Below are 15,820 nucleotides of genomic sequence, written 5' to 3'. Positions count from 1 at the left end.
CAGATGTAGTACGCGATTAAGTTAAATATCTGCGTATGTTTTTTCTATTCTATGCTTACACTCGATAGCACTAAACCAGACATGTTTACATGTTGTCAAATGTATACCCTATCCTCTATATTTTGTGATGGTTATTCTATACAGCAGAGGATGAGAAAACATTTTTTTTGCCCAGTTTCTTCCACTGAGGGATATGATTTGTAACAGCCTAAGTTGATTAATTTGTTGGCTTGAAGCTGGAAACAAAACTCAAGCTCAGATTTTGTTCCACAGAACTCTAGCGCCTTAACAAATAATGTCAAGTACAACTGGGATTCACCCTTTTACATTATATCCACAGTTTTGGGATTTTTTGCAGTCATCTTGGAGTGTTTACAATAACGCAGAGAGCTTGGTAAACACCTGGAGAGCCAGAGGTTGTTTCCGTCCTAAAGCAGAGAGGATGAGGGAAAGAAAAACCAAATGTCAGAATTTTTTTATTTTGATTGTCGACTATATTTCGATATTTTTTTGTGTTTGTCAAATATATTTACGTTTAAGAAAATACATTTCTCAGGAAGTTGTTGTTCCCCTATGAAGTTCTTATAATAACATATTTTTTTATGTAATTCATTGTTAACATGTTTATCTTACTACTAATGGAACTTCTGCAGCTGTTGTTGCTCCCTGCAACCTATAATCAAGTGATGTACTATTATTGGGCATATTTGTGGGAAAAACATTACTGTAATGTGTTTTGGTGGTTAAGCTTTTTTTTTGCCAGCCGCACATTAAACATTTTTGAAAAAACGTGTTTGTTTTTTTCAGGGTAAAGCTAATACATAGCTGCTTCTATAGCTGGTACTAAAGAGTAAGGAAACCGTTGAAAGGCATTGTAGTTTATATTTTTCTCAAAAATATTTTTCTTCACAAAAAACATTTTAGTGCTCAGAGTTTTGAATACAAAAGGTGAGGCTGCTACAGCTGTTGGTGCTAAAGACCCCATGCACGCAATCACGCACGATCACGCACACACCCACACTAACACATGCCTATAACAAAACCCCTCATTCATTGCGATAGGCAACAGGCATGCATGCTGTGTTATATGATTTATTACATTTAGAATTCTCCTCGCACACCTGGCTTATTTATTTTATGTGTGTTTATTAATATTCATTTCCTCTCTGTATTTATCCAAATCAACACGGTAAGACATTTGGATGATTGGCTCGTGAAAATGTGTCTGCGCGCCTCTGTTGTATCAATAGATGGCATGTAAGATTCTTTTACTAACTAAAGCCGGGCCACTGGGAATAACATGCAGAGAACCGGCGGAGCAAGCAGGCAGCAAAAAAGTGTGCGAGCGCGCCCGCGTGCCCGCGCCTGCGTGCGTCTGTGTGTGTGTGCGTGTGTGTGTGTGTGTGTGTGTGTGTGTGTGTGTGTGTGTGTGTGTGGCTGTGTGTGTGTGTGTGTGGCTGTGTGTGGGCGCGCGCGCACGTGTGCGTGCGTGCGCCGAGTTTATTGAAAGAGTTCCTCTCTCCCTCCGACGCCCCCCCCCCCCCCCCCCCCCCCCCCCCCCCCCCCCCCATTCTCCCTCCTCCACCCCTTCCTCCCTCCCCTCCCCTCCCCTCCGGCCCAGGCAGCGGCAGCCTGGGTGGTCCCCCTCTCTCTCCACTTTGGTGAGCTGTTGCTTAGCAGCTAATAATAGGCGATGTTTGCAAAGTAATTTGCCTCTTCCTTGGCCAATGGGAGCCGGAGCACTTTTCCATCAAACCTCCCTTTTCAGGGTTTGCCGAGAGGCGAACTGCTCCATACGTTACCGCTACGGGATCGGAGTTAGACTTGACACGGACGGCTCAGTCGTAGGCTACAACTACAACAACTACTACTACTACTACTACTACTACTACTCCTACCCCGAGACCTTGTTTTATAAGCTATCGGGACGAATGAAGACTGAAGGACCTATACGGATTTGGGCGCATAATGTTGGGATGGAGTTTCGAGACTTGTTTGGCTCCAAGGAAGACTAGAAACGCTTCTTTTAACTTTCCCCCGGTGGTACTGGATGCGCTCGTATTCTATGTTGGATTATTGACACTTTTTCTAAACTCGCACCTTTCAGCGGACGCTTCACCGTGCGCCTTCCTTCGCTCACTGGGACTATGGCCTCGGACCGCGGGGTCCCGGGGGCCGGGGTCTTTGGAGATTTCCCCCCGAGTTACACGCGTTCTCAGCCGCATGCCAACCCTCCGGAGCAGCTCCGGAGACCGAGTTATTGCCACGCTGCGTTCGCACTTAAACAGATTTCAAAGGTGAAGCAATGATTGTAAAACTATAGTGTGGGATATCAAGGCAGCTTTCATTCAGCCGGTGAGCTGAATGAAGTGTTTCTGGAGAAGTGTTGACTGGGTGGTTTCTAGCAGATCGCTTTAGGGGGGAAGAACGGTGCTATCGCAGTGTTTACAACCGAGTTGGTTCCGTGGTGGAATAACTCCAGTTCACCGTTCAGCGGTGCTGTTATGTATTTATTTATGAATGAACACACGTTGTTCCATTCATTTTTTTTAAAGAAACACTGAGAGTAGGTTTTAAGTGGGGCTATCGCCGACTGTTGTTGACGTGCGTGATTCGGCTTTGTTACGAGGGCGAGGACCACAGTGGGCTCTTGTGTGGGGAGACGTGGAGGGTCCCATGCAGGAATTCGCTGATTGAGTTTGAAGCATCTCTGGACCGCCCGTACGCTTGGACTGCTTTCAGCACCGTGGAGCGAAACCACAACACTAGTGCTATGCTCTATGCAAGAAGAATAAAGGATAGGCTAGGATATTGATAGAATCGTTGATAATACCGTAACCTTTACATACATGCAATGCATGTTGGTGTCGTTCCCTGATTTAAGGCCAGCTTAGAGTTAGTACAAGTTTTTTCAACCGTAAGAAAATGTGATTTTAGACTATTTTCTATGATTTATTTTTATTTCTATTTTATTCTTTATTGCATCAAAGTTGTATCATTTCAGTCTAGAGTCTGTTAAACGAGGTTATTCATTGCATCCTTCGGTTGGCATTAACCTATTCACATATAACCTTTTAAAACAAACTGTCACATACAAGAGATAAAGATTGCACATGGCATTAAGACAGCTGAATGTATTCTAGACTGACTATAATATAGAATTGGCTCAGTCACACCATAGTGTGTCGCTGAGTTGCAGGTTTTATATCCAGTATTAAACTCCCCATGCAATGTTCATGCAATGTAGTTATGCTTCAGAAGTCTCACCAGAACTAACGCATGTTCTAATTACAATAATCCGCTTCAATACAGGATTTGTCATGACCAAGTTGTATTGAGACCCAGTCAGGAAACAGGAAAAGAAAACATGACATTACTGGAATACATGAGGTGGTGGACCTTACAGAACCATCTGGGGGAGAACGGTATTCAGCTGTACTGCCAATACACACATTCACATTTCACACACATCAACATGCAGGCCTGTGCCCAGTGTGGCGGTTAGCAACGTGCTATCTTACCGTTTCATGATCAGTTTTGGGCTGAAAAACTCAAAAGCTTTAGGCCCCTTTCAGAAGACCTACAACGGCATGGATAGGATCCACATAGGTTCTGTTATTTTTCTGATTCTGGTGGTGGCTGGCATCATTCCTGGCTATGATGGCTTACAGCCTTTTCTATTCTATATACGCACTATGGATAGATTTATGTGTGCGTGTGTATATAATATATACATATATATACTTAGGGAAACAGATATGAGCCATTAACCATATATAAACTGTATATATAACTCCCATACACTGTAGTAACATCTCGACTCTCTCCTCCAGGGTAAAGCGGTAGGTCAGAAAGCACCGCTGTGGATCCGCGCGAGGTTCCAGGCCCTGCTCTTCTCTCTCGGCTGCCACATCCAGAGCCACTGCGGGAAGGTGCTCTTCATCGGCCTGCTGGTGTTCGGAGCGCTGTCTGTGGGGCTCCGGGTGGCAGCCATCGAGACGGACATTGAGCAGCTCTGGGTGGAAGGTGAGTCCAGCCGAGAGCCGGCTTTTCACCTCGGTTCGTCTTGTCTTGCTGCGTGAGTGTCGTTCACCTCGAAAACAGGCCCTGGCTGTGTGTTTGGTTGCTTCTGTACTTGGTACTGAGCTGGTCTGAGGATGTCGCGTGGGAATACTTTTGGGTTTGATGGGAGTGTGAACGACAGTGGCGGTGGGTGATGGAGGAGAGGCAAGGCGGCCATGTTGGTTGTCATGCTAGGTATATAGAGAGAATAGCAGAGTGGTTGGAGTGGAGTTGTCTGACTGAGAGAATGACTGTGGCCCCTCTTGACTGGTTGTAATGGTTTATAAGTTCACTGGTTGCAGTAATTTCGTTTTTTTGCAGTGTGTCTTTATAAGAATGAATTGGTGGTTTTGTCTGTGTCGTGGCACTGCAAGCTGGCTATGAAATTCCAAAATTGCATCCTGTGTTATTGCTGCTTTACTACAGCTAACCAAACCAAACTTTGTACATTGGTTGCATCCAAAATGGCTCTGCAGCCTACTCTATCTTAATGTATCCCCCTCTCTCTCTATGATCTTATTCCATCTTTTTGCTGTTGTTGCTTTTGAGTCCAATGCTTAAAACCACTTTCCCTTCACTACTTTGGACGACAAACAATATTTAGACTTTTTTTGGTTTAGATATTTTTTTGTTTATCTGTTCATTTTCAGTGGCAGAGACAGCACCTTTATTTATTATTATCATTAATATTATTATTATTATTATTATTATTGTCTTCTTCTTCTTCTTCTTCTTCTTCTTCTTCTTCTTCTTCTTCTTCTACTTCTTCTTCTTCACACTGGCCAAATTCTTTTTAAACCCCCAGGCTTTGAGCCGTGGGGCTGATCCGTGCAGCAGATGGGCTGTGTGAATGGTTAGCCATCTTTGAGGGGCTCTGGCCCCTCCCCCCACCCTGCTCCCTGTGTGGTCTCTAACTATTCTTGGATTCCATTCAACAAGAGGCAAGCAGGCAGGCAGGCAGGCAGGCACCACCTCCCTTAAACCCCCCCCACCCCCTCTCTCTCCTACTCTCCTACTCCAACCCCACCTCCCCTCCTTACAATTAGAAAAAAAAAATACATATAAGTGAATGCAGCTGAGGTTGACCCACCTGTTTTGCACGCTCGAAAGGCACCACAGCAGTTGGTGAATATAAACAGAGTCTATATTGTAGGGTGGGAGCCCACCAAGTCACCGGTAATCGCGGGAGGTGGGCGGGTGGGTCTTGGGGTGGGGGCAAGAGGGGGGATAGGGGGGCTCGTCCCCTTGAGGAGACGTACGGAGGTGTTGAAAAAAGTAGTGCAGGCTCCACGCCTCGGTTCCTTGTGTTCCCGGTCTTTTCCCCCTCAGCTAAACTAAAGTATAATCATGGGGGGGGGGGGTGGGGGGTTGGATGATTAGGGGTGGCGTAAAACCCCCCCAAAAAAATACAAACGCTTGTCTCGTTGCAGAAAGAAGAAAAAAAACAATTCAAAGCAACACAAAAAGGAGACAACGATTTCAGCGTCCCCCTCGCCACCGCTTTCTCCCCGCCAGTGTAACTCTTGAGGATTAGCCCCTGAGCTAATTGGTAGCGCTCTTAAAGGAGATGTTTGGATGTTTGTGTGCCAGTTGTTTTGCCACGGAATTGAGAGCGTTGAACCGAGGGCTGAAAAGGAATGCTGTGCCTTTAAGAGGCTGTGGCCGTGTTTCTAAAGTTTCTGCCTGCCTTGTTTCCACCAATAGCCCATTGACAAAGCTGCTAGCCCCTCAATGGAGGGTAAAGTGGTTCGGTAACAAGGCGAGGTTAGTTCTCACACACATACAGATTCCCTCTCTCTCTCACACACACACACATACACACACACACACACACACACACACACGCAGGCAGAACCCTCAAAGGAAGTAAACATGTTATCCGCGCTTGTCTTTACGTCTCTTACCTAAGGATGTGCGAATACTTCTCTATTTAATGACCCTCCTTTTCCCATTTGGGGACTGTTGTTGTTTGTGTTGTTTCGTTGTCACAGAGGTTGACACCTTTGTGATTGGACACAGCTGGGGGGGTTTATGTAGGGAGGGACAGATGCTACGCGTCGTATACCCGCTTGGTAGTGATAACTGTCCCCACTGTATAAATACACACACATACACACACACACACACACACACACACACACACACACACACTCACTCGTCATATGTGGCACCTTGGCTCGGGACAGCTTCCCTCACGGTCGTTCTGCTGCCCATTTGTGTGTGTGTGTGTGTGTGTGTGTGTGTGTGTGTGTGTGTGTGTGTGTGTGTTAGTGTGTGTGTGTGTGTTCCATCACTACCTATCCACCCACCTACCTGTCTGTCTGGCTGACTGTCTCTCTGTCTGTGTGCCAGCCCTGTGAAGTCGGGACCACCAGCAGTATTTTGCTAATTGCTTCCTCCCTCCCACAACACCGGCCCACACATAAACGTCAGCGATGACCAAACACATTCATCCGGTTGGGATGGTTTAGCTCAGAACATTCTAGACTTACCCTGTGAAAAATCCCCGGGAAAACATGCGTGCGTACGTCGTCATTGAGTTGGAATGGAAATCAGGTCTACATTTTTGTGTTGCGGCCCTCACACATTGAATGGAGTGTGTTGGTTAGCTTCATTGAAACCTAAAGCATTGTGTCAAAGTTCAAGCACAGAAAAAAGGGATTGTACGGGGGGGCTGGTTTATAGTCGCACACCTGTGTAGGTATGCACTAGACGGCTGCTGGCAGAGATATCTCTGTTTAGTCTGACAGGGGGATTAAGCACCATTTTCTGGCTCACCGGTGTTTTGTCGCTGTAGAGAGTCCACAGACAGAGGCAGCAAGCAGCACTTTTTTTTCCTTCTCCTTTTAGCGAATCTTACTAGAAAGTCTCATTTATAGGGGTGTTCCCCTTATGGCAACATCAGTGAGTTACTTTTATGTGTGTTTTAGTTTAGATGTATTTATGTATGGCTATTGTAAGGTATATCTTCCTACCATTTTGTTTATCTACGTTTGTATATATAGTCGTGAGTGTGAGCAGACATGAGTGTGTGAGTTTGTGTGTGTGTGTAAGCTTGGCATGGTGTGGGTCAGTGTGTAATGTCTGACGTGATGAACGAGGGATCGTAAAAAAAAAGCATTGTAAGGGTTTAGAAGAAGATATTTGGGATTGGGTTCAAGGAGCAGTCTGGCTCTCGGTGAAAAGGGTTTGGTTGGTCACGTTGGGCACTGAGAAAATTATTTGTGGACTTCTTTGTTTTCAGTGGCCTGTAATTCGTTGTTTGAATGTTTTATTCTGGCGTTAAATGATAGTCAACTGAGGAATACACAGTAGCGTAGCCTAGCTGTCCAAAAATAGTTCATAGACCATGCGTAGCCCTACCTCGTTCCCCATTAGGGAGGACATGTTGAAAAGACAACAGTAAAGAGCTAAAAGATCAGGGTCAAACACCACACAATAGGAATTAGTCACCAGCCTAGGGCACACAGGAGGGTCATGGCAGCCCAAATGTCCACCCATGAACAAGCTAGACTAGCTTGGATAGCTAGCCAAAAAAGGACCCACAACCTTCTTAAAAAAAAATACACGCAAGAAAAGAGATTTAAAGAGTGTGTGGGTGATAAACTTTTTCGCGTTTTGCGTAAGTAAACTAACGCACATGTGGGCATTTGTGTGTTTGGGGCAGTTTCTCCAAACAAACCTGGCTAGCAGCAGCGGGGGCTGCCGCAGCAGGTAAATGCTATGATTCATTGGACAGCACACAGCCGCCCCGTTCAGACAGAGAAAGAGAGCTCTATGAGGCATTATCGGAGGTGAATAGTGCGCGGCGGTGCCCCAGCTAGACAAATAAACTCCCCAGCGCGCCCAGGGCCCAGGACCTCACTGGTGGAGAGAACAAACAAGACCAGAGTCAACCTGGGTCACTTCTAAATGTTTATTTCAACCAGCCTCTCCCCCCTAAACCGCCTTCCCCCACCTCTGTCCTCTCACCCAAGGCTCTCTATCACCCCCTAACCCCAGCGCCCCCCACCTCCTCCTCCTCCCACTCCTCCTCCTCCTCCTCCACCTCCTCCTCCTCCTCCTCCTCACAAACACACCTTTTTTCAACAGACCAACCCCCAACAAACAAACATTGGAGGGAGAATCACAATATAAATGTTAGGCTCACTGACATTTGATTCAAAACACACACACACACACATGGTCCTCCTTGAAATTAGTCTTGCTGCATTTCTTTATAATTAGTTGTGGGTTTCTGGAAACACATTTTGTGTACATTTAATCGTACACAGTTTTATTTTAACTGCAAGCCTTAAAATTGCTGCCACACGAGGCAAAAGCTAAATGCGCCACAAACATAGCTTTTAAAAGTATTAAGCAAATTAAATGAGTTATATGAAGTTTATTATTGTAAAAGTGCTTGAGAGCTGCCAACAGGGTGGTGAGGGCTCAAGCCATATCTCTCCGCGTGTGACACCCTCTCTGTCCTTACTTAGAAGCCACCTTTGTGTTCACTGTGTGCAAAATAAAGCAACACCAGTCACCTTAGGAACTGCACCATTTCCCTCCCTCTTTACACCCAGTTTAGAACTGTGAGAGACTGAGAGGGGGACAGGGAGAGAGAAAGAAGGAGAGAGAGAGAGAGAGAGAGAGAGAGAGAGAGAGAGAGAGAGGGGAGAGAGAGAGAGAGAGAGAGAGGGAGAAAAAGAGAGAGAGAGAGAGAGAGAGAGAGAGAGAGGGAGAGAGAGAGAGAGGGAGAGGGAGAGAGAGAGAGAGAGAGAGAGAGAGAGAGGGAGAGAGAGAGAGGGAGAGAGAGAGGGAGAGAGAGAGAGAGAGAGAGAGAGAGAGAGAGAGAGAGAGAGAGAGAGAGAGAGAGAGAGAGAGAGAACATTTTCTTGGTAGTTGGAGGGATAAAAAGAAATGGTTCCTTGAGCTCAATAAATTCATTTCTCATCTGAATGAGACCAGCAATGTGGAAAAATTTTGCTTTTCAGGCGGGGATGAATGTATGTTTCAACCACACATTAAGCAGTATTAGCGGTCAGTGGAGTGTCTAATGTGTCTATTTTTCACAGTGGCCAACACTGCCCATGATTAGCATAATTAGCAGAGGCAGGTCCATACATATGGAAATAGAAAGTGCCTAAATGCCAACCCAAGTGGAAATTTATGTGTGGTGTGCTAACACCACTGGCACATCTGAATAGAATGTAAGTGAAACTGATTATTTCTTATGTCGTAGCCTTTTTTTCTCTTCCCTTTATTGTGAGTTGTTAAACTTTTTAAGTTGTATCTACTAGTTATTGACCGTCCTTTTTATACACAATATAAAATCATATTTGTGTTAGAGTTTATCTTTTTTCCCCCTTTTTTACGACATTATTGCATTTAGTCTGGTTTCCTCTATTGTAGCCGTCCTTGAATATTGATGAACACACACACACACACACACACACACACACACACACACACACACACACACACACACACACACTGTATTTCTATAGGTAAGACACCAAAGAGCCGACCTCTCCCCCCCACCCCTCACCCCCCTCCCTGCTTCACTCCCAGCCCTCCATTGTTTTACTGGCTGGGAAAGTTTTGGTCCATTTGCTTTTGCAGTTTAAAAAAAGAAAAAAATCCCCTTTTATTTTATTCTGCTGTTTGTTGGGAAACATCTGAAAGAAATTGGAGGGTTGAATGACAAAGGGTTTGCATTCAGTATGTAGTTGCGCTGGGTGTGTATGGGGGGTAACCCACCACCATCTGCTCTGGGTAGCCTCGCCATGGCTGTGCCCTGGCTGGGGGAACTCCTCTGTGGTCCCTCCTCAGCTCCCAAACCACCATTTCTAATGGACGGCTCACGGTTAGGTTGGATATCCTATTGATGCATGATTGAGGTCAACCGGAATTAACTGGAAAATCTTCTCGGTCCAATCAGAGATAGGTGGTTGCTTCCCCAAAAGCAAGCCTTCCCCAACCGTATAGCAGGTATCAACACGCATGTCTCTTCCAGCCCTCTTGGTTTTGCGGGGCTTCCTCCATAACAGCATGAGGCCTTTCAGAGGCCCCCTAATCCAGCTAATCTACCACACTATACTTTGAAGGTGGCCGGTCTGACCTAGCGCAGCCTAGAACTGGGACTCGGACCCGGACCGCTGGCTGGAACAACAGACACAAGGGAAGGGAATGAGGAGAGGAGAAGTGGAGAAGAAGTGGAGGGAAAATGGGTGAAGAGTTTAAGGGTGGCTTCCCCTTGGAAGCCAGATGTGAGCAGCCATATAGTTTACTGGTGTTAAAGGTTTGTACCACCGATGAGCCGCGGGTTTCTACCGGGGATGGGAGTTCTGGGTGTGTAGTGTTGTGGACCTGGCTGGAGAGGAAATTACAGTGATTAGGGGACACAGGGTCCAGTAGTAAGTCGACACCAGAAGAAAAAGAGAAAAAGAAAACTCTTGGATATTTTGAAAGGAAATCATTTATATTCCTATGGCATCTCGCCTGTCTGGAGAGCAGCACCATTTAGCTCAAAAGTTTAACGCAATTATAGCCAAACTCTGAGGAGTCTTTTTGAGCAGCATGTCATTCGATTGATTAAGATCATGCCTTTTCCACTCAAATGGCTTCAACACCATTTTCTCCCAGTGGGGCGGGCGTTTTTTTTGGGGGTGCTGCTGTCTCTTTAAGGCAGACCAGAGAACTAGGGGGGAGAGAGAGAACGAGAGAGAGAGAGAGCAAGAGAGCAAGAGAAAGAGGGTGGAGGGGGGACTGAAAGGAAAAGAGAAAGGGGGGAAAAAGACTGAAACCAAAAGACTGAAAGAACGACCAAATAAAAGAAAAGGACCAGTCTACCATATTGGGGCAAGTGGCTCAACTAACCAGACCCGACCAGAGCAGAAACCGAACCGGCGAGCTCGGCGCAAGCAGCTGGCTGGACCGGCGCTAAACCAGGGGTTGAGAGGATAACGCGAGCGAAAGAGGCAGCGGGAAAGAGAGCGAAAGAGAGAGAGAGAGAGCTAGAAGGGGCCGCCTGGGTGGTCCAGATGGGAGGAACGAGACACAAATAGCTATAATTTACTTCAGGAGGCCTGTAATTACAGAGCCAGAGTCTCTCCCCGAGCCACCCAGTTCCTGTAGGGATCAAAACCCCAACGCTGCTGCAGACGAGAACGTATGAAAACGTCAAGGTTTACCAGACGCCAAGGACGACGGCAAACTCACACGCGCTGAAAGGGTTCCGTTTGTGTAGTAGCCGTGCGCGTCTGAAGTCTGTGTTGTGGGGTAGGGTTCGGGGTGTGGGGGTGGGGGGGGGGACTCCTTAGAGGTTTCTGACTGGCCACCAGTCAGATGCACCAAACGTTTGGTCGGGGGGGGGGGGAATAAAAATTGGACGCCAACAATGTCATCAATTACTACAGCCTGAGGTGGGAATGGGGGGGGGGGGGGGGACTTTTCAACCCGTCACAGGAAAGGCATGAGTGAGTGCGTGAAACAACTGTAATAATGTTGGCTTTCCTGAAACGATTACAAATGCGTTCTCGAGCGATGAAGGTTTCCCTCCCCGGTGTCACTCGCCCACTCTTCGTCTCTCTCTCCGGGGGTTGCCATGTACCAGGGCAGGGGGACGGGGCCCGCGGGTCGGGGGCAGGCTGGCCCTCTGTGATCCAGCGCGGCATGTTTTATGTCCACTTGGCACGGCTGCCAGTCCCCCCGGCTGGTAAACTCTTTTCAGGGTAACCTCCTGTAATTAGGGGGAGTGCTGGACTCTACTGCACAGCGCAGTGCAGTGGGCTCTCTCTCGCTCTCTCGCTCTCTCTCTCTCTCTCTCGCTCTCTCTCTCCCTCTCTCTCTCTCTCTCTCGTTCTCTCTCGCTCTCTCTCTCTCTCTCTCTCTCTCTCTCTCCCTCGCTAACTCCCATCCTCTATTCTGCATGAGTCCCCCCTTTCGTGCAAACGTTGCCACCGCATTTCTTGCTGTTATTCTACCTTTCTTTCACTTTTTTTCTCCCTCCCCCTCCCCTCCAACCCACCCCACTCCCAACTCAACAGTAATTAAACAGTAATTACTGTTCCCTCTCATTCTCTCGCTCATATTTTGTCCCACTACACTCTACACTCCATGCCTTCTTGGTATTTTGTTTTTTCTTTCTTTCGGGGGTTCTCTCTCTCTCGCCGCTCTCTCTGGCGCTCCACTAACCATGCGAGGTGCGTTCCATTTATGCGTCCAATCAGCACATCGGCGGCCCCCGGTGCAGACATGTGTTCCCGGTTTCGCATCCAGAGCCTGCCCAGCCACTGACGGCACTGCTCTCCCCCTGTTTCACCATGAAATGTCATTTGGAGCGCATTCACGCAGCCACCACCGCCGCCGCTGTGCCCGGACCGTATCTGGTACCCTGTGTCATGTGGTGGAGGCTTCTGGAGGGCGGCTCAGGGCCCACTTCCCCCCCCAGCCTAATAGGACACATCTGTTAGGCAGAACCAGAAGAAGAAGAGGAAGGAGAAGCCAATGAGAAACTACTCATTTTCTCTTTTGAGAAAAATTGCCCTGAATAAAATAAAACGAAATCTAACTCCCCGTCCATCTATCGATTCTTCTATCCATCTTTCCATCTATCTATCTATCTATCTATCTATCTATCTATCTATCTATCTATCTATCTATCTATCTATCTATCTATCTATCTATCTATCTATCTATCTATCTATCTATCTATCTATCTATCCATTCATCCATCCATCCATCCATCCATCCATCCATCCATCCATCCATCCATCTATCTATCTATCTATATATATATATATATATATATGTATATCTATCTTTCTACCTAAATTGAATGCTGCTCCTTATATTGACCTGTGTCTTCTTCTCTTCCTGTTTTTCTCCGCTAGCTGGTAGCCGGGTTAGCCAGGAGCTGCGCTACACCAAGGAGAAGCAGGGGGAGGAGTCAGAGTTCACCTCCCAGATGCTCATCCAGACCCCCAAAGAAGAAGGCGCCAACATACTTACCCAGGATGCTTTGCTGGTGCACGTGGAAGCCGCACTGTCTGCCAGCAAAGTCCAGGTGTCACTGTTTGGAAAGTAAGTGTGCCATGTCCATTTGTGTAGTAGTCCTAACTTTAAGGTGACCTTAACTTTAAGGTGTTTATGCTGTTTAGCGGGATGCGTCCAGCCCATCCTGACCTCTGTTTTTTTTTCCGTAGGTCTTGGGATCTAAACAACATATGCTACAAATCAGGAATCCCTGTTATCGAAAACGTCATGATTGATAGAGTAAGTTGGGGAACATTAATTTTTTCGACTTATACACAGTGACTAATATACCGGCCATCGCTGACGACATACAGTAATTGCATCCCCTAATGATGTGTCCTCGTCATTTCCTCCAGATGATTGCCAAGCTCTTCCCCTGTATGATCATCACCCCATTAGACTGTTTCTGGGATGGAGCCAAACTACAAGGAGGCTCCGCCTACTTACCGTAAGTCTAAGAATATATCGCCCCAAATATTGTATCTTCCAAACCTAAATCAATTCTCCAGTCATACTTTTGTTGGCTCTGAACTGCAGACTCTAAGCCGAGGAACCAGGTGTTAAACAGTGTCCCGCTCACCTCAAACACACCTAGCCCACACTGTAAGCAACGAGCCCCATTGATTGACAGCAGCATCTCGTAATAGAGTTCACAAATGCCTGGAGGCATGGGGATGGCAGCCCTGACAGCACTGCTGAGAGAGGGAGAGTGGGAGGGAGAGGGAGAGAGAGAGCCAGGGAGAGAGAGATAGACAGAGAGGAGGAGGAGGAGGAGGAGGAGGAGGAGGAGGAGGAGGTGTCCACTGCAGCTACTGGGTGGGATGGCAGAGTGGAGGGCGGGGAGATGGTGGTGGTGGCGGTGGTGGTGGTGGTGGTGGTGGCAGGGGAGCCCTTTGGGTCAGACAATGGTAAGCATTCTTTCAGTTTACGAGTGAGTGTCCATCAGTGGAGGGGCCCCGTAAGAAGGGGGAGGGGGGGGGGGGGGGTGGCTTTGTCAGCTCATGGCTAACATTCAGCATTCTCATGGTAATGCCCCCAGGCTCCCAGCTCCCAAGTTGTCCAACAAATAAAATGGGCAGTATTCAGGCCTCAAGTCCCTGGAGAAAGAGAGAGAGAGAGATAGAGAGACTACCAGGCGGCTAACAGTGATGTCTTAAGGGTATTTAGGGTATTTGCAAATTTAGTTTTTTTTAGGGGGGGGGGGGGGGGTGGGGGACTGTAGGCACCTTGAAGTGATATTTCAATTGACTTCTTGGTAAACACTGGATGGTTCTGGTTCTATAGTTGTTTAAGTCTAATTAAAATACTATTTTGGCCGCCATTTTTTTTAACCGCTGTGTTTGGAACTAGAGCTAAGCGTCAACTGACTAGCTAGTCCACTGTGAGGGATAGGAAACACAGACATCTGTCCCAGTGGCCCTCATATGAGGTTTGTGAGAATGTCTCAAGTTAGAAGTGAGAAAACAGGGATGGAAGTCATGAGGCTGGTGGTGTTGGTGGTTTTTGTGGGGGGTGGGATGGGGGCGGTCCATCTTTGATCATTGCACAGATCTCCTTAGCATTCTTCTGTTTAAATCACAGACGGAAGCATTGAAGTTCAAGCATTGAGCCCCCCTCCTACTAAGGTTATTAATGAATTGTTGTTGTAATTACCCCCCTCTTTATGCTTTGGAGCTGAACTGGGAACTGGTGGTGGGTGGTGCTGGTTGTGGTGGTTGTGGTGGTGGTGTTGCTGGTGGGGAGGGTCATTGAGGCCAGTGTCCCCCCCCCTGTCCGGCTTCCGCTTCACTTCAGCCTTGGTTTTTTAATGCAAGAGGGAAAAAATGAGATGAGCGAGGCAGAGAGGCAATGGCAGAACCAGAAAGATAGAGAGAGGGTGAACTAGAGAGAGAGAGGGAGAGAGAGAGGGAGAGAGAGAGAGAGGAGAGAGGAGAGAGGGGAGAGAGAGAGAGAGAGAGAGAGAGAGGGAGAGAGAGAGAGGGAGAGAGAGGGAGAGGGAGAGAGAGAGAGAGAGAGAGAAAGGGAGAGAACTTGCGAGAACAAAGCGCAGCAATCTATGGAAAAACAAAAGGACCCGGGCCTGGTGCACTCAAGCAAAAAGTAGCTGATAAAGAAGAGAGTCTTTGCAGGCAGATCCTGGTATGTGGGAATAGGAGAGGAGGCCGCCTTCACCATCTCCCACCTCTTTATTGAAGCCTTTCCCTCTCTTATCTTTTATCATCCTCAGGTTCGCTTTTTTTGTCAGAGGTGGTCCTCTTTCGTTGATTCGGTTTTTCGCCGTCACGTGTACACACACCGCATTCGTCGGGCTGTGTCAGTGGGAAGTGATTAGGACATTTCAAATGAAGTATCAAATGCCATTTTTTCCAGTGGTTGTAACAAACCAGCTCTCCCCACTCCTAGAGCCGCTGCGCTCCATGCTGTAGGCTTCATGTGAGCAGTGCATACCCTCTCCTGCCCGCTCACCACCGTATCAAGATGTTTGCAGGGCAGGGGTAATCATGGTGACTGTGTACAGGCTGCTCAGAGGGGAGGTGGGTGGTTAGGGGAGGTTGGACCAGCAGTGTAGCGGGCTTCAGCCGCTGGACTTTTTTTTTTGGGGGGTGGGGGGGGGGCTGCCATTGTGGTGGCGTGAAACAGGATGATAAACGCTATTTTACTTTAGCATGGGCTGTCCGGCCCGAGAGAGAGAGAGAGAGAGAGAGAGAGAGAGAGAGAGAGAGGAGAGAGAGAGAGAGAG

The 15,820-nt window shown here is 47.4% G+C and overlaps 1 protein-coding gene across 1 annotated transcript in view; it reads left to right on the top strand.

The window, feature by feature from the left end:
• The first annotated feature begins 1,812 nt into the window (after positions 1-1,812).
• LOC307085691 (protein patched homolog 1-like) overlaps positions 1,813-15,820 on the top strand; it is a 27,154-nt gene continuing 13,146 nt past the window's right edge. Inside the window, 5 exon segments of the mRNA XM_079750557.1 lie at positions 1,813-2,297; positions 3,834-4,026; positions 12,939-13,128; positions 13,251-13,320; positions 13,437-13,528. Coding sequence (XP_079606683.1) covers positions 2,148-2,297; positions 3,834-4,026; positions 12,939-13,128; positions 13,251-13,320; positions 13,437-13,528 — 695 coding nt within the window. The 5' untranslated portion in view covers positions 1,813-2,147.

The sequence above is a fragment of the Pollachius pollachius genome, assembly GCF_949987615.1.
Source record: "Pollachius pollachius genome assembly, chromosome: 14".
Taxonomy (NCBI): domain Eukaryota; kingdom Metazoa; phylum Chordata; class Actinopteri; order Gadiformes; family Gadidae; genus Pollachius; species Pollachius pollachius.
Note: the sequence above shows the minus strand (reverse complement) of the source record. Positions and strands in the feature narration are given on the sequence as shown.